Below are 22,837 nucleotides of genomic sequence, written 5' to 3'. Positions count from 1 at the left end.
GACATCACCTGGGACCAGAATGTTCCCACCTGGAGTAGCTTCAACATTTTCTTTCTCCTTTCCAGCCTTGAACATTTAAACACAACTGGAAGTGCTTCAAGCTCCAGAGGTGCTGAGCACCCTGCAGTGAAACTCAGAAAAGCTGCAGCTCCTCAGCGTGTCTGGAACACATTTGGGTTCAGTATGTGGGTTCAGGAGCCAACAACCACGTGAGAAAGTAGAAAGGTTGGGTCCTGATCCCCAGCAAAGGAAAAGCAACGTGAGAATGTGAAATAGATATGGGAATTAATTAGAGTAAATATTTTTGGGACAGAATTCAATTCACAGCAAGATTTTGGCTACAGTGTCTACAGGGACTGGTCCAGAGCATGCTCAAGGGTTAGGAGAAACACCGATGAGGAATAAAAAGGAGGAATTCCCATAACTACTTTCTGGTTTTTTTTAAATATATGCTGCATGAACAATCTTCCATTCTCACACTTAAAATCACTGGAAAAGGGGTGAATCACAGTTATTACCCTATTACAAGTATCACAGAAACGTTTTGGTTGGAAAGGACCTTTAAGATCATCGAGTCCAACCATTAACCCAGCACTGCTAAGAAGTCACCTACACACTGATACACTGTAAGGGAACAGAAGAACAAATAATCAAACACTATGTATTTAATCTTAACTTTTATTACATGAAAGTGAGTAATGGCTCATTCTCCAAGCCATGGACGGTTCAACAGTTACAGCCAGCTCGCCGAAGTCCTGGTATGGAATTAGTTCAGCAGACGTATCCTGCTGGCGAAATCCTCAGCGAACTGGGTAGAAATCCTCCAAAAGCTCTCCTATCCTTTTCTTTTCTGCAAAAGGCAAGGGGGTGGAGGTGGGAAAACCTACTCAGCATTTGAGATCGATTCGGAAGATTATTAATATTAAACCTTAAGGTTACCAAAGCCACCAAAAACCTGTTTTTTCCTGCCAACAGTGAAGTATTAGCTTGCTGCATACACTAAATATGTAACTTCTTTTCCATAGGGCTGAAGTGCAGGTTCCTGCGAAGAGATCTCGATATTCTTTATTTATAGAATCATAGAACCATGGTTTGGGTTGGAAGGGACCTTAAAGATCATCTAGTTCCAAACCCCTGCAATGGGCAGGGACACCTTCCACTAGACCAGGTTGCTCCAAGCCCCATCCAACCTGCCCTTGAACACTGCCAGGGAGGGGGCAGCCACAGCTTCTCTGGGCAACCTGGGCCAGGGTCTCACCACCCTCACAGTCAACAATTTCTTCCTAATATCTCAGTAAGATTCCTTCCAAAATGGCATAACATGGATTATAATCCAACAGCCAGAGTCACCGAACCGTATTTGATTAGAAAATAGACAATTTTCATCAAAATTTTACATTGTGTTACTGGGCTGGGCGCCTACATCCAGTAAAACGCCACTCTTCACCATGGCTCTAAGCCAGCAAGAGCCAATGGCGCTTCAGGTTTCCTGATGTTTCTATTTATTCTTTTTTTCCACCTTCTCTACTTATTTCCTCAATATTCATCACGCTGTTTTTAAACCGACATGCACTGCAATTTTACAGGAATAAGTAGTAAAGTCTTGATTTTACAAGAATAAACCTCATGATTTCTAATTTTCCTTATTTTCTTTGTTTCTCCTTCACCAGCACAGGTTTGGTCTATTTGTGATATTTTTTGGCTCTGAAATTTTTACATTAAAATCAGCTTTTAGGAGGGAAAGCTGGTCATCAAAGCAGCTGATTGGCTCAATAAAAATATTGATTTTCATATCATAACATCCTTCATCCTGTTGCAATTTAAGATTGTGAACAGGCAGGAAGGAGCAGTCAGTAAGACTGGCTAGAAAAGAACAGATTCTGTGAGCAGCTCAGACATCTTCACACACATCAGCTCTTACTAACCGGTACGTTACGGCACGCCGAGGGCTTTCTTAAAACACCAGCTTGTTTTACCTGTTGTCTTAAAGTCTTCGGGGTGGTGCCTGACGTACTCGAACAGCTCCCTGTCCAGCTTGGCGTATATGTACTCTGTACGTTTGGCGAGGTAATAGCCAACAAACCACCCCACGGTGGTGAAGAGGATCTGGCGGTGAAAACCTGCAGCAGGACAAGGAATGTCCCCCCCCTGCCTCAGAGGGGACCCCAGCTTTTCCCCCAGACACTTCGTCCCCACACACCCCAGCTCCTCGCTCCCCGCTTCGCCCCTGCAGCTGGGCCTCCCCAGGTCCATACAGCACCCTCAGCCCCTGCCAGCCCCCCCAAAGAGGCCCCCCCTTTGCCTCAGGGCTCCTTCCCCTTCCCACCTCCCCATATCCCTCAGAGAGCCACCCCAAATCCCCTCCACCTCCATACGATGACCCTTTCCCCCAGCTCCCTCCAATTACCTCCAATCCCCCCCTGCCAACAGACCCCTCACCTCAGGGCTCCCTCCCCCGTTCACTCCCATCCCCACATCCCTCACAGAGTCACCCCAAATCCTGCAGAGCACCCCCTTTTCCCCCTCTAACTCCTCCAGCCCCTCACTTCAGGGCTGTCTCCCCTTCCCCTCTTATCCCTCAGAGTCACCCCAAATCCCACAGACACCCTTCCCCACCCCCACATACCACCTCTAACCCCCCCACCCCTCACCTTAGGACCGCTCCACTTCTCACTCCTGCCCCTATATCCCTTAAAGTCACCCCAAATCCCACGTATCCCCTTCCCCAGCCCCGCATATCCCTTTTAACCCCCCCAGTCCCTCAACCCTTCACTCGCACCCCTTTATCCCTTAAGGTCACCCCAAATCCCACATACCCCTTCCCCAGCCTCCCCAACCCCCTCTGCCTGCCCAGCCCCTCACCTCAGGGCTATCTCCCCTTCACTCCCACCTCAATATTCCTCAAAGTCACCACAAATCCTACATTCTCCCTTCTCCAGTTCCTCCCAATCTCCTCTAACCCCCCTATCTACCCCAGCCCCTCCCCTCAAGGCTGTCTCCCCTTCCTCCTGCTCCTACATTGCTCAGAGTCACCCCAAATCCCATGTACCCACTTCCCCAGCCCCCCCTGAACCCCCTCTAACCCCCCCATCCCCTCACCTCAGGGCTGTATCCAATTCCCCCTGCCTCTATATCCCTCAGTCACCCCAAATCCCACACACCCCCTTCCGCAGCTCCCTCAACCCTCTCTAAGCCTCCCAGCCCCTCACCTCAGGACCCCTCCCATTCAATAACTCCCCTGTATCCCTTAAGGTCATCTCAAATCCCACATAACCCCTTTCCCAGCCCCTCCAATCCCCTCTGCCTGCCCAGCCCCTCACCTCAGGAGTGTCTCCCCTTCACTCCCACCTCAATATTCCTCAAAGTCACCCCAAATCCCACATACCCCCTTCCCCAGCACCTCCCAATCTCCTCTAACCCCCCTATCTCCCCCAGCCCCTCCTCTCAGGGCTGCCTCCCCTTTTCCCCACCTCTATATCCCTCAGTCACCCCAAATCCCACATACCCCCTTCCCAGCCCCACATAACCCCTCTAACCCCCCCATCCCCTCACCCCAGGGCTCTCCTCCCTTCCCCCCACTCCTATATCCCTCAGAATCATCCCAAATCCCACATACCCCCTTCCCCAGCCCCCCCAATCCCCTCTGCCTGCCCATCCCCTCCCCTCAGGGCTGCCTTCCCTACTCCTATACCCCTCAGTCACCCCAAATCCCACACACCCCCTTCCCCAGCCCCCCCAATCCCCTCTGCCTGCCCATCCCCTCCCCTCAGGGCTGTCTCCCCTGCCTCTATACCCCTCAGTCACCCCAAATCCCACATACCCCCTTCCCCAGCCCCCCCTCCAACCCCCTCTAGCCCCCCCAGCCCTTCACCTCAGGGCTGTCTCCCCTTCCCCCTGCCCCAATATCCCTCTGAGTCACCCCAAATCCCACATACCCACTTCCCCAGACCCCCCAGTCCCCTCTGCCTGCCCATCCCCTCCCCTCCCCTCAGGGCTGCCTCCCCTGCCTCTATACCCCTCAGTCACCCCAAATCCCACAGACACCCTTCCCCAGCCCTATATAAGCCCTCTAACCCCCCCAGTCCTTCACCCCAGGGCCCCCTCCCCTTCACTCCCACCCTTATATCCCTCAGAGTCACCCCAAATCCCACATACCCCCTTCCCCAGCCCCCTCTAACCCCCCCAGCCCCTCACCTCAGGGCTGTCTCCCCTTCCCCCCGCCCCAATATCCCTCAGAATCACCCCAAATCCCACCCCCCCGCCCAGGCCTCCCCGCCGTTCCCCCCCCCAGCCCCGCCGCACCGGCTCGGATGACGGGGCGGTGGTTGAAGCCGTTGTCCAGCAATGCCGCCACCCAGCCCGTCAGCCCCAGCCACGCCGACACCTTGTTGAGCAGCGGCGGCGGCGGCAGCCCCCGCGCCTCGTCGGGTAGGAACACCATGGCGGCGGCCCCCGAAGGTGACCGGGCGGCGGTGCGGCACCGCGCTCCCTCCGCCGCGCCCGCCGCCCCGCGCTCGCGTTCCGCCGGCCCCCGGGGGAATAAACTCCCCGCTTTTAGTTATTTCACCAAAAAAAAAAATAAATAAAACAAACCCAACCCCCTCCCCAGCCCACAAACTGACCCGCCCCCCCCTCAATCGAGCGGCTTTACCGGGGATCGAGCGGGGGTCTCACCGCCCGGAGCCCTCCGGCCTGCGCAGTGCCAGGGAGGCCGGGCTGTAATTAAATTAGGGGTTTAATTAAACCCTAACATCAAAACCAATTCCTTTTCAGAGCTCTTCCTGCCAACAGACTAAAGACTGAGCCCTACAGTGTTCTTAGGGTTTTTTTATTACTACAAAAATCACATTAAACCAGTTGCCACAGTACCAGGATTGACATAGAACCATAGAGTCACGGAAGGGTTTGGGTTGGAAGGGACCTTAAAGACCATCTAGTTCCACCCCCCCTGCCACGGGCAGGGACACCTTCCACTAGACCAGGTTGCTCCAAGCCCCATCCAACCTGGCCTTGAACACTGCCAGGGAGGGGGCAGACACAGCTTCTCTGGGCAGCCTGGGCCAGGGTCTCACCACCCTCACAGGCAAGAATTTCTTCCTAATATCTCATCTCAATCTCCCCTCTTTCAGTTTAAAACCATTCCCCCTCATCCTATCACTCCATGCCCTTGTAAAAAGTCCCTCTCCAGCTTTCCTGTAGCCCCTTCAGGTACTGGAAGGTGCTAGAAGGTCTCCCTGGAGCCTTCTCTTCTCCAGGCTGAAGAGCCCCAACTCTCTCAGCCTGTCTCCACAGCAGAGGTGCTCCAGCCCTCTGAGCACCTTCGTGGCCCACCCAGTTGGGTGACATAACCACTAAAAACCCACATTTGAACACATGGTGGGTCCTAAAGGATTCCCAGCCTCTTTCCTAAAAATTTATTATTTATCTTTTATCTCCACACAGGAGGAAGTTGGGCCATCACCACCCCTTAGCAGGAGATGGTGAAGCTGAGGCAGGAATCCTTGGAAGATTTTCCAAAGGTGCTGCTGGAGAAGAGCCAGGAGAGGGTTTTTTTTTTTTTGGGATATTACTATTCCCCTGTGCAGGACGGCACCTATAGACAGATAAATGTCACTCCAGTCTTCAAAAAGGGCAAGAAGGAGGACCCGGGTAACTATAGACCGGTCAGCCTCACCTCCATCCCCGGAAAGGTGATGGAGCAACTTGTTCTTGGTGCTGTCTCTAGGCACATCAAGGACAGGGGGATCATTAGGGGCACTCAGCATGGCTTCACCAACGGGAAGTCTTGCTCAACCAACTTGATAGCCTTTTATGAGGATGTTACCCGGTGGATAGATGATGGTAAAGCTGTGGATGTGGTCTATCTCGATTTCAGTAAAGCGTTTGACACGGTCTCCCACAGCATCCTCGCAGCTAAACTGGGGAAGTGTGGTCTGGATGATCGGGTAGTGAGGTGGATTGTGAACTGGCTGAAGGAAAGAAGCCAGAGAGTAGTGGTCAGCGGGACAGAGTCCAGTTGGAGGTCTGTGTCTAGCGGAGTTCCGCAAGGGTCGGTTCTGGGACCAGTTCTATTCAATATATTCATTAATGACTTGGATGAGGGAATAGAGTGCGCTGTCAGCAAGTTCGCTGATGACACAAAACTGGGAGGAGTGGCTGAGATGCCGGAAGGCTGCGCAGCCATTCAGAGAGACCTGGACAGGCTGGAGAGTTGGGCGGGGAGAAATTGAATGAAATATAACAAGGGCAAGTGTAGAGTCCTGCATCTGGGCAAGAACAACCCCATGCACCAGTACAAGTTGGGGGCAGACCTGTTGGAGAGCAGCGGAGGGGAAAGGGACCTGGGGGTCCTAGTGGACAACAGGATGACCATGAGCCAGCAGTGTGCCCTTGTGGCCAAGAAGGCCAATGGCATCCTGGGGTGTATTAGAAGGGGTGTGGTCAGCAGGTCGAGAGAGGTTCTCCTCCCCCTCTACTCTGCCCTGGTGAGGCCGCATCTGGAGTATTGTGTCCAGTTCTGGGCCCCTCAGTTCAAGAAGGACAGAACTGCTTGAGAGAGTCCAGCGCAGAGCCACGAAGATGATTAAGGGAGTGGAACATCTCCCTTCTGAGGAGAGGCTGAGGGAGCTGGGTCTCTTTAGCTTAGAGAAGAGGAGACTGAGGGGTGACCTCATTAATGTTTATAAATATGTAAAGGGCAAGTGTCATGAGGATGGAGCCAGGCTCTTCTCAGTGACATCCCTTGACAGGACAAGGGGCAATGGGTGCAAGCTGGAACACAGGAGGTTCCACATAAATATGAGGAAAAACTTCTTTACGGTGAGGGTGACCGAACACTGGCACAGGCTGCCCAGAGAGGTTGTGGAGTCTCCTTCTCTGGAGACATTCAAAACCCGCCTGGACGCGTTCCTGTGTGACATGATCTAGGCAATCCTGCTCCGTCAGGGGGATTGGACTAGATGATCTTTCGAGGTCCCTTCCAATCCCTAACATTCTGTGAGTCTGTGACTTCTGGGGGCTGCTTGGAGAAGGGTGTTGGGAATTTCTTATTTCTTTAACATTTTGAGTGGAAACTGTGCTTTATCCCTTGTCTTCCTGACACAGCCTGCACGCCCACGCCGCTGCTTCCTGATTAATTAGATGTCCTTGAACAGATGCAAATAAACCCACAATCCTGATTGGCTTCAGCGATGGGAACAGAGAAGTTTCTTTCCCCGTGGCAGGTGCCAAAAGCGCCGGTGCCCCGGGAGCCTTCCCAGGGCAGCGCGGAGCCAGCAGCCCCCTGCCACGCCGGAGGGGCCTGATCTGCCCCGTCTGCCCTCGGCCTGCCAGGGACCGGCGCTGGGTTTGTCAAGGACAAAGACCTTTTCTGTGACCATCTCGTGTCTCTTATCAGCCACATCCAACAGCGGTGGCCGGCAGCAGGGCACCGTCAGGGCTTGACGCGTCCCCAGGGCAGCGTGATGCAACGCCCGGCAATCGGAGCAGGAGGGGACCTGGGGGATTGCACATGGCCCATAAGTCATCAGTGTGTCCTTCCAGCTGTCCCACATCACAGACCTTTTTTGGGAACCTCTTGCGTCTCTCCTCAGTCGTGTTCAACAGCGGTGATGAGCGCTTCACTCAGTGCCCCGCTCTGATACTTCCCTGGGGCACCACCAGCTTCTCCAGCTGCCAAGCACGCTGCCCAAGGCAAAAGCCATTGCTGGAGGTGACCGCAGGCCTTCCTCACTGCGACCACCATCTTCTCCAGGGGACACAGATCCCGTCCTTCGGCTCCAGCCAAGTAGACCATCGGAAGGACATCACCACCTCCATGGCCCTCACTGTGCTGGGAACAGATGTCCCTCCATTCCTTGTGGTTCAACCCCTGCCTCTGCCATCAAGCCCAGAGGCAGAGGAGCTCCAAAGGTGGGTTGGAGACCCCATGACCATCTTCCAGCTCCATGTGTTCCCTAGTGTCTGCCATTGTGCCCTAACTTGAGGTGGCATTGCACTGGGGACGGCCTAGGTCTCTCCCAGTCTCCCTCTCGTGCTCCGTTTTCTCTGTATAAGACAAGGCTGCAACCTTGCCAGGGTTGACGAGCGACACAGGGAGCAGATCTCCTCCAAAGTCCTCACGCTGGCTGGGGGGTCTTGTGTTCTCCCCTCCCTGTTTCATGTGTCAGCCCTGGAATCCAAACCAGACCCCTATTTCTAGAGCAAAATCTTTCAGGGAGGGTTACACAGGGTTTAAAAAAGTGCAATGATGAACTGCATCAAGCTGTAGGTAACTGTGAACTGTGAGGGACATGATTCTGCAGAGGCAGAACACAATAAACCTCTAGAGGAACTGCAGACACTTGGTCTTTTGTCAGGGTTGCAGAATTTTACATGAATTACAAATAAATACAATTCTCCAGTCACATTATCCAATATGCTTAGTGGTGTCAAAAAAATTCCTCATGTCAGAAGCATGCCTCAATTTGATAATCTGGTCTACAAAAATAACTATTAGAAGAATATTAAAACCTCTTTGCAAAGAATCTGTGAAACAAGGAGGTCAAAGGGACATGGATAAATGAAGTAACTAATTTAAAGCTTGAGATTCAGGTGTTTAAGAGGTTGACAAAGCACTTTGGGACAAGTTTCCAGCTAGACACTATATCCTTACTTGTGTGGGTGTCCCTCAAAAGCAGGGCTTAGACATGAGCTGAAAGAAAACCCACAAGAAATGCTCAAACAAAAAAATATCAATTTTTTAATGTACATATTCCACAGAACGCAGTTACAACGCTCTCCTACACAGCAATGATCCCTTGTAATTTGCCACAGTGGTTTTTATTCAAATACAAACAGTAATGGGAAAGCCAGACAGGTTTTCCTCAGGACAGAAGTCTGGACCTCTTTAAGCTTCACAGTTTAACGACGACAAGTGACATCTCGCTGCACCCCATGTTACTGTAATGAGTGCTTCTGATCAGAGGTATCCTCGTTGGGCAGTGTAGAAGTGTTGGAAGGAACGTGGCCATGGTACACGTACACTGTGTTCTGTCGAGGTTGTACTCCTTGTGACAACCCCTCCCCACGCCAGGTAACACCCTCAAACCTCGGACTGGTCCCAACGCTGCGGCTTTACTCAGCCTTTTGTCTCACAGAAATTCGTTCGGTTAAGACAGAGACGTAGAGTTTCAGCCAGGCGTACGTGATGCCCAGAGCGCAGTACACAGAGGTCAGTAACAGAGGGACGAAAGGGAAGTGCTGTTTCCAGTGGGTCAGAGGAAAAATCATTTCACAGAAGATTCCCAAAGGCACTAGCTGGATGAGGTAGATTGTTTCAAGCCAGTTAAGGAGAGGCCTCTCTCTCCTGTCAGAGGAATCAGGGGGGAAAAAAAAAAGATAGTGTTAAAATACATGTTGTTAACTGAAAATACCTATTCTGGTTTTGTTATCCCTGGTGACCAGTGCAAACAATATCCCCCGTTAGCTCACAATAAGGCTTTAAATAACACTTTAGAGAGTTTCAGTAGGAAAACACATGATAACAGAGAATACAGCTGATTTCCTTATCACGTGGCTTTTATACCAAGTTCCGAGATGCCCTGGAATCTAAGCAGAAACCTCAGCAGCTGCTCTGCTTCACCTCACATCGTTCCAGTGAACGACTGAACAGAAACCTCCATACACACATTTCTTCCACCAAAGTTGTTCTATGTCCAGAGCCTGGAAATGTCAGATTTATCTTTAACCACTGTCCCCTTCCCCCAAGCTCTCTGTAGGATGTACGAGCCAATCTCTCTTGCAAAGGACACTGGTGGTAGGGTTTTGACTGCAGGCAGTTTACAGAGGAATTCATGTTCTTCTGAAAGGAATTTGGGTTTAGGAAGTTAGGAACAAGAAACTTGCAACAGCTCCATCTCTAGACAGAAACTGAGCTCCTACAGAGGTTTTTCGTTAGAGCTCTTGAGACAATGATTGAATTCTGGAACACTGAGAGGGGAAAAAGCAGTCTGGTTGAAAGAGGATCACCTACAAAAAGCAGGTAACTGAGGTAGTGAATGCAGGTTTTAGCACTTAGAATCATAGAATCGTTTTGGTTGGAAAAGACCCCTAAGATCATCAAGTCCAACTGTTAACCCAGTGCTGCCAAGGCCACCACTAAACCATGTCCCTCAGCACCACATCTACAAGTCTTTTAAATCCCTTCAGGGATGGGGACTCCACCACTTCCCTGGGTAGTCTGTTCCAATGCTTGATTTCTGATATCCTTCATTACAGCTTGGCTTGGCCACAAAAAGTCTGGGGAATAGGAAAGCAGAGACTACAGCGGTTACAAGGGTAAGTGCCGTCTTTGGTCAAGTGGGTAAGAGATCAACAGCCTGTATAAAGGGATGATGGGATGATTTGGGCAATTAGATGTTCTGATAACCAAGTGTTTGCAGGGGATTTGTTGACCAATTACAGCTTGTAAGGGTATGTCATTCATAACCTGTCCCTTCCACACATGAAAATACTACGTACTACTGCAAAACACAGCGCAGTATTTATACCTGCTAGCACTGACCCACCATCTCCAGGTAACTCACTGTAATAAGTGCTGCAATATTGAATTAAATCCTCGCAGGCTACAGCATTACAACTTTGCGTTTTAACAGCGCATCAAGCAGGGGGGGATTTACAGCCTGCAGGGACTAACTGGATAGGTGTCACAATTCAAACCTAACAAGGATGTGCTATAATAATCCTAACTTAAGCCTCGCCTCCTGAGAAGAGGCAAGAGGCAGCAGCATCTTTTGACCAGTAACACGTCAATTTGATACTTCAGCATCAGCTTTCTGCGCTGTTTGCCCCTTATGATAACGCTGCTCCCAGTGACAGAAGAAATGGTTTTGTTCTTGGCTTTGGGAACAAGTTTCTTTAATTACCTGAATAGAGATTTCAACGAAGAGAAGCTATAAACGGTAAACAGCAGCATGAGCAGTATTTTAATTGGAAGTTCTGAAATACAAGGAACATAATGCACTTTTTAAATTAATTACAAAAACCTTTTACCATATAAATTGCAGTATCTTTAAATCCTACTAGTCACACTTGCAAACTTAATGATTTTCTCCAAACAGAACTAAATGTTTTATGGCTTAGGACACCTAAAAATAAGCACAGATATTTACTACAGTAAATGCCAAGCATTTGCAATCCACTTATTTCAATTATTTATAAACATACTGAACACACTAATTATAATATAATAGCACTGCAAATAAGATTTTCCTATTAAAAAATAAATCAGAAATTACTGGGCTGGGAAGCTTAAAACATAAATGTGATAGCCAAATCAATGCTATCTGGTTCTAGGTTGTGTGGCAGACAAAAATTAAGTAATAAAGAAGGCAGAGGAAGTTTCTCGTTTCTCAAGGCAGCAGCTTCGCTATTGCAAATAAGCACTGTCAGACCAAAAGAGCGTGAGTGTCAGGATCTGAACTCTCCCAGAAGGATGACAATCAGTGCGGTGTTCTAGTGCTGTCATAGCTATGATGGCCTAGGGTTTATGCGAAGCAAAAGGGGAGGCGAAGGAAGGAAGGAAGGAAGGAAGGAAGGAAGGAAGGAAGGAAGGAAGGAAGGAAGGAAGGAGGAGCTTTTGGTCACAAAGACAAATCTGTCACCACATATTTAACTGGTGTTGCTGCGTGATTTTTCAGTTTAAGCACATTACTTGTTAGCATGAAGTAGCAGTCGGCTTGAAAACATCCCATCAGGTTTGTGGTTTCAAACCGCATTATCACTTTTGCTTCACATGGTTATGTTAGGCAGGGAAGTTTCTAGAACTGTGGCAGAATGAGGGATAACCAGTACTGACTATTTCCCATCTCTATTTCCACTTAAAGCCTACGGCTCTTCCACAGCTTTTTAAACCAACGTTTCTCTTCACTAGTTGGAGAGTTTGTATTGATGGAAACAGGCTGACATACAGCCTCCTGCAACTGTCAACTTATTACATAAAATAATCCAAAGCCATTATCTGCATGTCATCTCTGGAAAAAAAACCCCAAAGGAGTAGGATGAAAGCACAGAAAGAAGGAAACACTTTACCTGGTGGTGTGAACAACAATGGAAAAAGTGAGAAGTGCCCTGTGGTTGTCAGAATCAAGTAGATGCCAGCATCCTTCGCTCTCTGAACAGCCAACAAGCTAAAAATGACAAGAATTTGTTATGTTTTTGTCTTTTAGCAAAGAAACTTAATGTCAGTGAAACACTACACAATACAGGAGACTGAAGGACAGGTCAAACAGTTCCATAGTACCTCAGTCCCTCCAAATACTGGACCTGTGATGGAGTCTCCTGCTTCCAAACCACATGGCCTCAGAGACAAAAAATGCAGGAGAAAAATCAGCCAGGAAACCCTTCCCCAGAACACCACACCCCCACTGAACACAAACATCAGAAAGGCCTGGAGTTTTCTACAAATGGTCTTTTTCCTTTGCCAGCTGGCTCCCAACGTTGTCATCCCTACTTTTTCTCCTTCCTTTTGTTTTTGTTTTTGTTTTTTTTTTTTTTTCCATTGTTAATTCCCTCCTTCCCACAATTCCCACTTCAAGAGTTTAAGCATCACTAAATCTCTGAACAGGAAAAAAACGTTTGTAGCAATACTGGTCAGGCAGCTTATGAACTATAGCCTCGCTTCTACCCCAAACAGGCATTAAGTCCTTTTGGTACAAACCATGTCCTCTTCTTGTCAAGCATAGCGCAGAATGTCCCTTTCCTCAGCTGGCTCCTGAGGAATCTACCAAGCGTTTTAAATACAAACTACAGCACTCATCAAGGCTTGAACTGCCTGTAGCTAAAAGACTACAATATTTTTACATTCATCCCTGCCAGAGTAGATCTCTAAACTTAACTATTCAGAGCAAAAAAGAACTTAGAAACATAGCATTGTTTTGGTTGGAAAGGACCTTTAAGATCATCAAGTCCAACCATTAACCCAGCACTGCCAAGCCCACCACTAAACCATGTCCCTCAGCACCACATCTACATGGCTTTTAAATCCCTCCAGGGATGGGGACTCCACCACTGCCCTGGGCAGCCTGTTCCAGTGCTTGACAACCCTTTTGGTGAAGACATTTTCCCTGATGTCCAATCTAAACCTCTCCTGGCACAACTTGAGGCCGTTTCCTCTCATCCTATCATTTGTTATTTGGGAGAAGAGACCGACCACACCTCGCTACACCCTCCTTTCAGGCAGTTGTAGAGAGTGATAAGGTCTCCCCTGAGCCTCCTTTTCTCCAAGCTAAACACCCCCAGGTCCCTCAGCCACTCCTCATCACACTTGTGCTCCAGACCCTTCACCACCTTCGTTGCCCTTCTCTGGACTCTCTCCAGTACCTCAACATTTTTCTTGTAGTGAGGGGCCCAAAACTGGACACAGGATTCGAGGTGTGGCCTCACCAGTGCTGTGTACAGGGGGACGATCCCTGCCCTCGTCCTGCTGGCCACACTAGTGCTGATACAAGCCAGGATGCTGATGGCCTTCTTGGCCACCTGGGCACACTGCTGGCTCATATTCAGCTGCCATCGACCAACACCCTCAGGTCCTTTTCCACCAGGTAGCTTTCCAGCCACTCTTCCCCAAGCCTGTAGCAGTGCGTGGGGTTGTTGTGCCCCAAGTGCAGGACCTGACACTTGGCCTTGTTGAACCTCATACAGTGGCCTTGGCCCACCAATCCAACCTGTCCAGGAGCCTTCCTACCCTCCAGCAGATCAACACTCCCGCCCAACTTGGTGTTGTCTGCGAACTTACTGAGAGTGCACTTGACCTTCATCAGCTATGCATCCTTGCCAAACTTGGGTATGACAGCAGTGTCAAATGCTTCAAGCCAGGCAAGCCAATTAATTTTTCTTCTCAAAAGGCAAAGCCACAAGACACACAACGAATAAGCTTTAGACTTTTTTGGTGCAATGAAAGTACTGCAGAAATGCAGTAATAACAGTGAGGGGAAACAAAAGATCCTACGAAAGCAGCCTGCTTTCGTCCACCATGTCACATGAGCGAAACATTTTATCAAGCCTGCTCCCAAGTTGTCACTAAGGAAAGAAGGCTTCAAGGGGAAGCCAAATGAATTCTTTTAAGAGCTGTGGATCCACACGCAGCCTAAACTCTTTTCTAATTCTTTCATAAGCATGGTTTGTTCTCGGCTTTTTTTTTTTCATTATTCTAACAGCAATCAAGAGTCTGAATCAAAACAGAGATTTTTCTATACTATGCATCTTAATACAACTCAGCATTCAGAGACACAAAAGAGCATATGTAGTGGGAAGGCCTGTGTGTCAGACTCCTACACTGATTGCTTAATCATCCCAATACCATACACTTCTGTTCTTCTGATCACCTTTAAATTCATACATAGCTTTGCTGTGCCCCACAGAGCTGATACGGGAATCAGCTACTCCCAATAAAGCTCTGCTTAAAGCTTCTGTCAATGCAGACTATTGTAAAGTATAAGCCAGTGTTAGTATGTCATAAAAGACATTGTTTGGTTGTTTGTTTAACCCCACTCTGGTTTCCTACATATGCTATACCTGCATCAGCACATTCTCTTGCTAAGGCAGCCACATTTTATTATGCATGAAATTAACTTACTTGAAGTGCGCTAAAACTTTTCAGCTTAAGGCATCCTAGAAACATGTTCATTTTGTGAAATATACTGAAAACGAAGTGATCCTCTTTGAGCATTCCTCAACAAGTAGCTGCAGGTTCAGTTTGGCAACTACTACATATGAAATTCACTTACCTTAAAGGCAGAATAGCAAGTAGTATGGCTTTCTCATGCACGTGCCAGCCAAACATGAAGGAGCTCAACGCACAAAGAACAAGGCACTGAAGAAAGCCTCTGGGCCCTTGAGGTTTAAACCAAAGACAGAAAACAGAGGGCTAGAAACAACAGGCAAAAACAGGACTTCAGTGAAAAGTCTGGCAATCCTGAACGCAAGCTATTGTCCAATGAGATTTTTTCAGTGTTAATAAACATCACCGCACCCAGGGTGTGCTTGTGTGGCACAAGCATTACACAGCACTGGAGGAACCATATCTACCTGGATATACAAGTAGAGCCTTAAGGACTTCATCAATACAACAGGAGGGGAAAAGTAGGCTGAAACATTACAGCCATCTCCTTGGATTTGTGTTGCAAGAACTGTCTTTGAATCGAAGGCACTAAACTCATTTTATCAAAGTTACTACATAAAGGTGTTGAAACAAAGATTTCCAGTTAAAGACTAGTTGCTCATTAGAGTGAAAAAGACTCTGTATCCAGGTCATTACTTATTGAACCTTCAATTCTTTACTTGTCACGTGAAGAACACCAGGCTCACCTGTAGCTCACGCTCTTAGGAACACCGTAAGCTGCCCAAACAGTTCCATGAGTATCTCTACCCACATCCTAGTTCAACTACCTTCTATGACAAAAGGTTACTCCTAGCTCAGCATGCAGAGTGGTTTTGATCCAAGATCACTTTTAACAATCTTTTAACCCTTCTAAAACTGACAGGGGCCGTAACTTTAGCCATACTTGAAGAAAGTAATATTGTGTATTCCACATTTATCCTAATAATTGTGGGTTTTTTGTTGTTTTTAAAGAAAACTTATTTGTTGCCCCAGAATTAAAATTCATGTGAAATGCATGCTAACCAAATAAAACCTACTAAGGATAAAACATATCAAGTTTTCAAAGAATATTATCTGTTCTTACCAATATAGATATGAAAGTACAGATTAACGTTGCCAGTGGAGTCACAGAAGGGAGGACAGTATGCTGAAATTCTTGAACCAGCCCTCCCGTCATGGAGGCTTTAGGAATTTTTGTGGGATCAAGGAAGTTACAATTTAAACCTGAAAACAAAAGATAAAAAAGCACAAACTGCTAAATGTTAACGAAGAAAATGAAGCAGCTGAACTAAGTACACAGCCAAGTTTTTTCTTTTTTAAAAGATAGCAGGAGGGGGAAGGCTGATTTCTGACCTACTGTTGGAAACTTATCCTGCACTGGATTATGCAGACAATCAGGTGATTTAAGGCAATCCAAAAATGTAATTTACTACCTGCATTTGGGTAATACAATGGGGAAGGAAGACTAAAATCCAGAGAGCTCTATCTGCATTTAGGCACCAAATAGCAAGATTAGCATACTCTACCTAAAACTGTTAGTGCTTTATCCATGGCATTGTACAAAGCCCAGAAGTTAGGGGCCCAATAAGCATGGCAGAGGCCTCGCTTGAAAGGAAAAAGCCGTGAAATGACTTGAGGCAGCTGACCCTAGAGAGAAGAAAAAACAAGAAACAGTCTCTTCAGATGACACAATGTTTATACTTTTATAACATGGTTTTCTAACAGCGCAGGGGAATAAGGGGTGAAAAAGGGGTTATTACCAACACTATGAAGGGACCCAATGAAAGAGCAGAAACAAGACAGACAATCAATCCCAGAAGAGTTACATGAAGAAAGCTGAAACTTCTCCACTTCAGGGATCCATCTACAAGAAGCAAACAGATTATGAAAACATTTACTGTGGCAAATGGAGAGGAGACAAAGCATTCCAGGCTAACAGTGAATTGCTAGCACCTATCTAAAGGAAGCATAGAGCCTTTTACGTCAATATTCAGTTGCTTCCTTCAACATTTAGCTTGCATTTACTTTTTCCACATCGCAGCTCCTCCATTATACAAACTTCCAGTGTTTTCCCTTTCAAGAGAAGTGCCTTCTCTGTGAACGTGAGGAATACCAAATATGTTTTTCAGTGGTAAGACGTGGAGAGAAACTCAAAGGAGGACTTTGAAATGGCTTCTGATGCTATCTAATAATTTCCTAACCAGAATAATTTTTATGGCTTCAAACTGCCACCTGCAGTTCATTCATGTTGGTTTTTATTAATAAAGAACTCCCTAGAAATATGAATTTTACATAAATAAATAAATTTCAAAGATCTTTAAAGACCTTACCAACTCTGCTGCCCAAGCAGAATTTTCGTTTGACCCACAGCCATTTTGTTCCAATGGTATCTACATGTTTTGTGTCTTCCCCAGGCCCCACTAATTAACACAATCCCACAAAAGTGAGCGAGGAAAAACCCATCTTACCTGCATTATTTGCAGTAAAACAATAGGATCGCAGCAAGTAAATGCCATATGCTGGAGCCACATACATGTAGATGTGCTTGAAATGCAGAAGAACAGCGAAAAGAAAAGCGCCCTCCAAGTATCTTTTCTAAAGGAAAAAGAAAACCTGAGTTTTTCTACTTGTTCTTCCTTTGCACTAACTTTTATTGGTCCTCTGTTGTACTCCTAAGGTGACAGGACATTTATTATAGGCAAAAAAACAAATGAATATTTACTTCAAATTACAAAGTCAGTAGTGTTACGCACAACAGGTACGGGAGAAGGAAACTATATTGCCACATGATACTTGGAAAACTGGGGTAGGCCTCACCTCCCTGCAGCTTCAGAAGTATGTTTTCTAAGGACTGGTGACTTGGAAGAAGATAAGACGGCAGGAAACCATGTCACATTGCTGAAGAGTAACACAGAATTTAGCTTTCTTGCAGGGAACTGCAATGCTGCAGCATCAGCAAGCAATTATGGCGAATTTCAAGTTCTCCTCTTCTCCCCAAACTGAACAAATAATTAGACATCCAGCTTAGCACTCCTCAACTTCAAGCTGCTCCCTATACCTTCAATATGAGCAGTTGCATGAAGCTAATTAATGCACCTAAAATACACACAACGACAAACAGGAAAGAGCCACTCAAGTTTACCTGACACAGTCGGGCAACAGATAGAAGCATCAGCCCAAACAGAAAGCCATTGTACTGGAAGTGAATATCTGAACTCGAGTCAAGAAAGGAATGAAGCAAGCTTTCTTTACTACTATCAGTCTTCTAGGGAAGACTCAAACTTATAAACAATAAATTCAAATTAAAATGGAACTTAAATCAAGAAAGTAACCTTAAATTCACACCACATAGACACGAAGTCACTACTTAACCACACCCATCAGCACAGACACAAAAACTACTAATACTAGTATATTATCTTGATGAAATGAAGCATAATAATCTGAGCACGTATGTATCATGCAACTTATATGATATAAAACAAAACAAATTTTAAAAAACCTTGCTAATTCTCATGTAACATTAACCAGCTGAATACAGCCTGAACACAAAGCACTTGCAGAGATTTTCCTTGCTGTGGGACAAACCTAGAACCACACCCAGGAAAAGAGAGGCTCTCTGCTAATACTTCTGTAGGCAGGCAGAGGAGGAGCAGCCAGCAGGAACAGGCATGCTGCTGCCAGACTGGTCCTCCTGCAGTTCTGGCAAATCAGACCAAAAACGGAACAACTTCCATTTTGCCAAATAACAATTCTAGTGAAAACATGAAGTTATTCAACTAATCCCAGAAACAAACAGTAGCATTACTTGCTGTGATACTAATAATAATATTCATGAGTTTGTACCACACACTGTATCAGATTAAAAAAGCCCACAAACAACCTACAACTGTTTGAAAGGATACGATCCACAATTAACAACCCAAAATTCCACAAGAGCAGAACAGCAAGAATAAACGTTGGTTTTTCCAGGATATCCTTTGCAGCTCGTTTCCCATTCACACATCTGCAGCACCTGAACAAGAGCAGAAGAAGCAGAAGTCTTAATTGAAACAGCCAACCAAAACATTGTTGTTTTTAGGAGTTGAGAAGTGCACTTCACCTGAAGAAAAGTATTTTATTAGGATGGAAGGCACAAAATTCTTGCTAAATTCATCAAGAGAAGACAGTGTCATGAATAAAGGTTTGTAAAAAGGGATTTTAAATTTCAATAGCTGTAGGATGTTCCACATTCTAAGGCTTGTGTTAGGTAACTGAGGTTTGAGTCTCATATTCAATAATAACTGCAAAGTTGTCATAACCTGTTTGCTATCAATTCTCACGAATGAACAATGTATTGCTACACCTGGAGACAACGTACCAAGTTGTATTTAAGGTCCTCAGTTGGACATTAACCCCTTCCTGCCTCCCCCCCAATATGATGAGCTATTTCTGTTGGTTAAAAATATCATATTACTTCTCAGTGTGAAGCCAGATAATCCATATTATTTTTGAAGGTGAGGTTAGATCAGATTAAAAAGCTGTGGATGATTTGTGTTGAAATACTATTAGTAGAGCCATTTTAAGAGAGCCAGCTCATTAACACATCTGAGTCAAAACAATAAAAGGGAAAAAACATCACCATGCAAAGCCAGCCCATTTCAAACCAAGAAAGTAACTAAAACAGTGCTCCAATGCAACAGAGAACTTTCTACCTAGATTTTGAGCAGATAGAATAAAGGAGGGAAACAGCCAAATCATTAAGGTAGGCAACATAATTCTCAAAACATCTCCCCCCTCTACTCTTTAGGTGTAATACAAACACTTCTTCACAAAGTCAGGGCACACTGAAAACAATCAATCCTAATACTGTTACATTACACTTGGAATAATCAGTTTATCATCAAGAATGCCAAAAACACTAGAGTGACTTGGCACATTTGATGATACTCGTGTTTTGTCACAAGTCTCCTTTATGCTTCTACTCTAGAAGAACAAAGTAATAAGAAAAGTAACAGGAAGAAACAGTTGGGTGCATCCAAGCTCTCCTGCAACTCCTACAAAATAAACTGAGCGACAGAAATAAAACGCCTATAACTCGTAAAACAGCAGCTAATGTCTGAATGTGTACAGATCTGATCACATGTACAGCAATAGCATCTCCAAGAACAACAGAAAGTTATCTTGTGCTTAGCAGCGTGTTCCAAATTTCACCCTGTACAGGTTAAAGCAACTTTGACATTTCCATGCATTTCCAAGCTTATTTGTACAAATAATGATTTGTTGTTACTCTAGAAAAAGTCCATATATTAAAAACTACCCACTGTCCCTAAAATTAGAACATTAAGACTTACTCACGAACTGCATATATGAAAAGGATATCCGTAAAGATGACAGAAAATCTTTGGAAGAAGATGGTTGCACGACTGGTGTAATTTAGATTTTCAATAACCAACATCTTGGGGTCAAAGTACTTGGCAATGTGCGAAAGTGCATACTCAAACCAAGCAAAAAAAGGCGGATAATCCAGGGTCCATTCCGAAGTTGCCTGAAGACAAAATGAGATTAAATCATTTAACACAATCCATGCTGTTTACAGTCCTTCAGGCAGAGTTTATCACAGCAAACCAGTCGATGTATTTTATCTCTGTAGCCTCTATTTAACAGAAACTACTTCACAATAAAGTAGCCAGCTGTGTGATGCTGAACATGATTTGAGCCGTTCTGCTGCAGTCCTGGCAGAGGGATGGGACATCTCTCGATTAGTAGAAAAAGATTCAACAACATTTTGTGTATCATCTGCACTTACTCAATATATAATTGCCTGTTCTTTACAAATCAACTTAACAGTAATAGGGCCAATATTAAAAAAGAACTCAGTAAAACAGCTCACAGTGAATATTTGTCTACATTAGAGAAATCATCAGCACAATCAGCCTTGTTACAGTCTCAAAATTATTTTTACTCATTAGTCAAGACTTAATTCTAATAAGACCTTATCAAGATTAAATAGCATTATTTGATCTTTTCCCATAAGGACAGTTATTACGTCCTGACCAATGATTAACTCCTCAGCTACAGAAATAGGAGAGGAGGAAGAAGGAACAGAGCAGGTTGGGATGGGGTATATTTGTGAGAGTGCGTGTTCCCAAATGCTCATGTTACGCTGCCGAAAGGCACCCTGTGCTTTGGCACTGGGATCATGCTGGTGTCGCAGAAATTTGTTTTACAGTATTCGATCAGCCTGTCAGAAAGTTCTGACCCACACAAATCATTTACTCCTGAATACACAGTTCCCAGATGCTTATGTGGAGGAGTACTAGAGACTACAATATTTATCCCAGAACTGGAGAGATTGTGAGATAGATTAAAACCCAATTGTGCAGGCTGAGTCTATCACCAACTTAAAGGTGATTCATCGAGAATAAAATCAATGCATGCTAGTAGTGCACCAGCAGAGGCTCAAAACTTTAATACAGTGGTTGATTTCGTAATGTATAGACCCATTTATATGATGCATTCTTTATCGTGATAACTGTGTATCATTAATGACAAGAGCAAAGACAGCAGCAATTTAAGATACCATGCAACTTGCTCCTGTGTTCCACAGCCTTTCCAATGACCCATGTGCCTTGTCTTTTCCATTTCACCCTCGTAAGTACCAGCAGTTTCCCCAAACAATTCTCTTTTTTTTAACTAAAAGCTACCCAGGGCCAACAAATCATGACTGGTATGTTTTTGAACCACTGCTATGCAGCTGCTAACCATCAGTATCCACAACGTGTACTCTCTGCAAATAAAAGGCTTTCTCCTCTAGCATTCACACAGGCTGACATACTCCATGCACCTGTAATTTATACACAGCTTAAAAAAACCCAAGCACATACTTACTTCATAGTACCACTGAGAGAGGGGCAAGTTGTGAGTGATGGCAAGCCAGTTCCTATGTACTTCAAAATCTGTGGAATAACTACAGCAGGTTTATATTAAGAGTCACATACTTAAAGGAGAAACACTTCAGAGCACACCACCACAGGCAGATAAAAAGGAAGCCTACACTGACCAGCTCTAGGGCAAGACTTTGATCAAGTAACTCAAACAGTAATGAAGATGCTGCACGAACTTTGTGCCAAGAACATACAGAATCATAATATCGTTGGACCTTTAAGATCATCAAGTCCAACCGTTAACCCAGCACAGCCAAGGCCACCACTAACCCATGTCCCTCAGCACCACATCTACACGGCTTTTAAATCCCTCCAGGGATGGGGACTCCACCACTGCCCTGGGCAGCCTGTTCCAGTGCTTGACAACCCTTTCAGGGCAAGAATTATTTGTAGCTCAACCTTTTCTTACAATTAATGTCAAAATCCCAGGTTCTAACTGACTTTTTAATAGCAATTTGATTATTTTTTTTTGAAGAAAAAAGCTACAGAGTCTCTTAAAGTTGAAAAGCGTTAATGTTTCAGCACATTTCAAGGCCCCCCGATCAACAGCCAGGCAGAGCTGGCTGTAAGCGCCTTCAAACGCAAAGCGAGGAGGCGGCACCACCCCGCTCCCCACCAGCACCCGAAGGAGATAAGGACCTTCGGGACACGCGGGGCCCTCAGGAACCGCCGCACCGCGCCGGCCCGCGGCCCCCTCCCCACGCCCACCCGCCCTGAGGGGCAGGGGAAGCCAACCCGGCCCCGGGGAAGCTCCTTACTAGGCGGGGATGAGGAGGCACTTGAGGAAGGACACGCCGAGCGCCAGGGCGCGGAACCAGCCCCGGCCGCCCGCCGCCATGGCCCAGCCCGCCCCGCCCTGACGGACCCGCCGCGCGTGCGCCCTGGCGCCGGCCGCGGTCACAGCGCGCGGCCCCGCCCGCGCATGCGCTGAGCGGGTCCCCCGGCGGCTGCCTCGGGCGCGGCACTGCGCATGCGCGGAGCTGGGGGTTGCGTGTCTGGGGGGGCTTGGGTGGGGTGGGAGTGGGGGGCGTGGGCTGGGGGTTCAGGGGTGGGGTGGGGGGTGTGGGGTCAGCAGTGGGGTTGGGTGGCCCTGGGACCAGGTGTGAGGCCTAGGTGGGGTGGGGATGGGTGGTGTGGGGTCAGCAGTGGGGTTGGGTGGCCCTGGGACCAGGTGTGGGGCCTGGGTGGTGTGGGGTTGGGTGGGGTGGGACCACCAGTGCGGTTGCGTGGCCCTGGGACCAGGTGTGGGGCCTGGGTGGGGTGGGGATGGGTG

The 22,837-nt window shown here is 46.6% G+C and overlaps 2 protein-coding genes across 3 annotated transcripts; both read right to left on the bottom strand.

Moving 5' to 3' along the window:
* Positions 1-660: 660 nt before the first annotated feature.
* Positions 661-4,487, bottom strand: NDUFC2 (NADH:ubiquinone oxidoreductase subunit C2). The gene is made up of 3 exons (XM_068425407.1): positions 4,303-4,487; positions 1,977-2,120; positions 661-850 (listed from the first exon to the last, which is right to left on the bottom strand). Exons 1-3 carry the CDS (start codon positions 4,439-4,441, stop codon positions 801-803), a joined length of 333 nt encoding a protein of 110 aa, XP_068281508.1. The 5' UTR covers positions 4,442-4,487; the 3' UTR covers positions 661-800.
* Positions 4,488-8,714: 4,227 nt separating this feature from the next.
* Positions 8,715-22,419, bottom strand: ALG8 (ALG8 alpha-1,3-glucosyltransferase). Of its 2 annotated transcripts, none has more exons than XM_068420478.1 (13): positions 22,323-22,419; positions 21,509-21,587; positions 19,972-20,165; positions 18,544-18,653; positions 17,781-17,848; positions 17,107-17,233; positions 16,399-16,502; positions 16,165-16,285; positions 15,723-15,862; positions 14,766-14,905; positions 12,070-12,167; positions 10,905-10,977; positions 8,715-9,346 (listed from the first exon to the last, which is right to left on the bottom strand). In XM_068420478.1, exons 1-13 carry the CDS (start codon positions 22,400-22,402, stop codon positions 9,115-9,117), a joined length of 1,566 nt encoding a protein of 521 aa, XP_068276579.1. In that variant the 5' UTR covers positions 22,403-22,419; the 3' UTR covers positions 8,715-9,114. The 2 variants fall into 2 exon arrangements, with proteins under 2 accessions (XP_068276579.1, XP_068276587.1); XM_068420486.1 differs by having other exon boundaries at positions 21,509-21,576.
* Between the last annotated feature and the right edge of the window lie 418 nt (positions 22,420-22,837).

Source organism: Nyctibius grandis, chromosome 2 (genome assembly GCF_013368605.1).
Source record: "Nyctibius grandis isolate bNycGra1 chromosome 2, bNycGra1.pri, whole genome shotgun sequence".
NCBI classification, from domain to species: domain Eukaryota; kingdom Metazoa; phylum Chordata; class Aves; order Nyctibiiformes; family Nyctibiidae; genus Nyctibius; species Nyctibius grandis.
The sequence above is the reverse complement of the archived record's forward strand: the minus strand, read 5'-3'. Positions and strand labels throughout refer to the sequence as shown.

What these genes read in the sequence shown, in the direction of transcription:
- ALG8 (XM_068420478.1), bottom strand. Translation starts at nt 22,402, where the DNA reads ATGGCGGCGGGCGGCCGGGGCTGGTTCCGCGCCCTGGCGCTCGGCGTG. An exon ending in CTTGCTATTCTGCCTTTAAG is followed by an intron (nt 12,168 to 14,765) that starts GTAAGTGAATTT and finishes TGTCATTTTTAG; the next exon opens with CTTGTTGGCTGTTCAGAGAG. An exon ending in ATTGTTGTTCACACCACCAG is followed by an intron (nt 10,978 to 12,069) that starts GTAAAGTGTTTC and finishes CTTGTATTTCAG; the next exon opens with AACTTCCAATTAAAATACTG.
- NDUFC2 (XM_068425407.1), bottom strand. Translation starts at nt 4,441, where the DNA reads ATGGTGTTCCTACCCGACGAGGCGCGGGGGCTGCCGCCGCCGCCGCTG. An exon ending in CCGCCCCGTCATCCGAGCCG is followed by an intron (nt 2,121 to 4,302) that starts GTGCGGCGGGGC and finishes GTCCTGCTGCAG; the next exon opens with GTTTTCACCGCCAGATCCTC. An exon ending in CGAAGACTTTAAGACAACAG is followed by an intron (nt 851 to 1,976) that starts GTAAAACAAGCT and finishes TGCCTTTTGCAG; the next exon opens with AAAAGAAAAGGATAGGAGAG.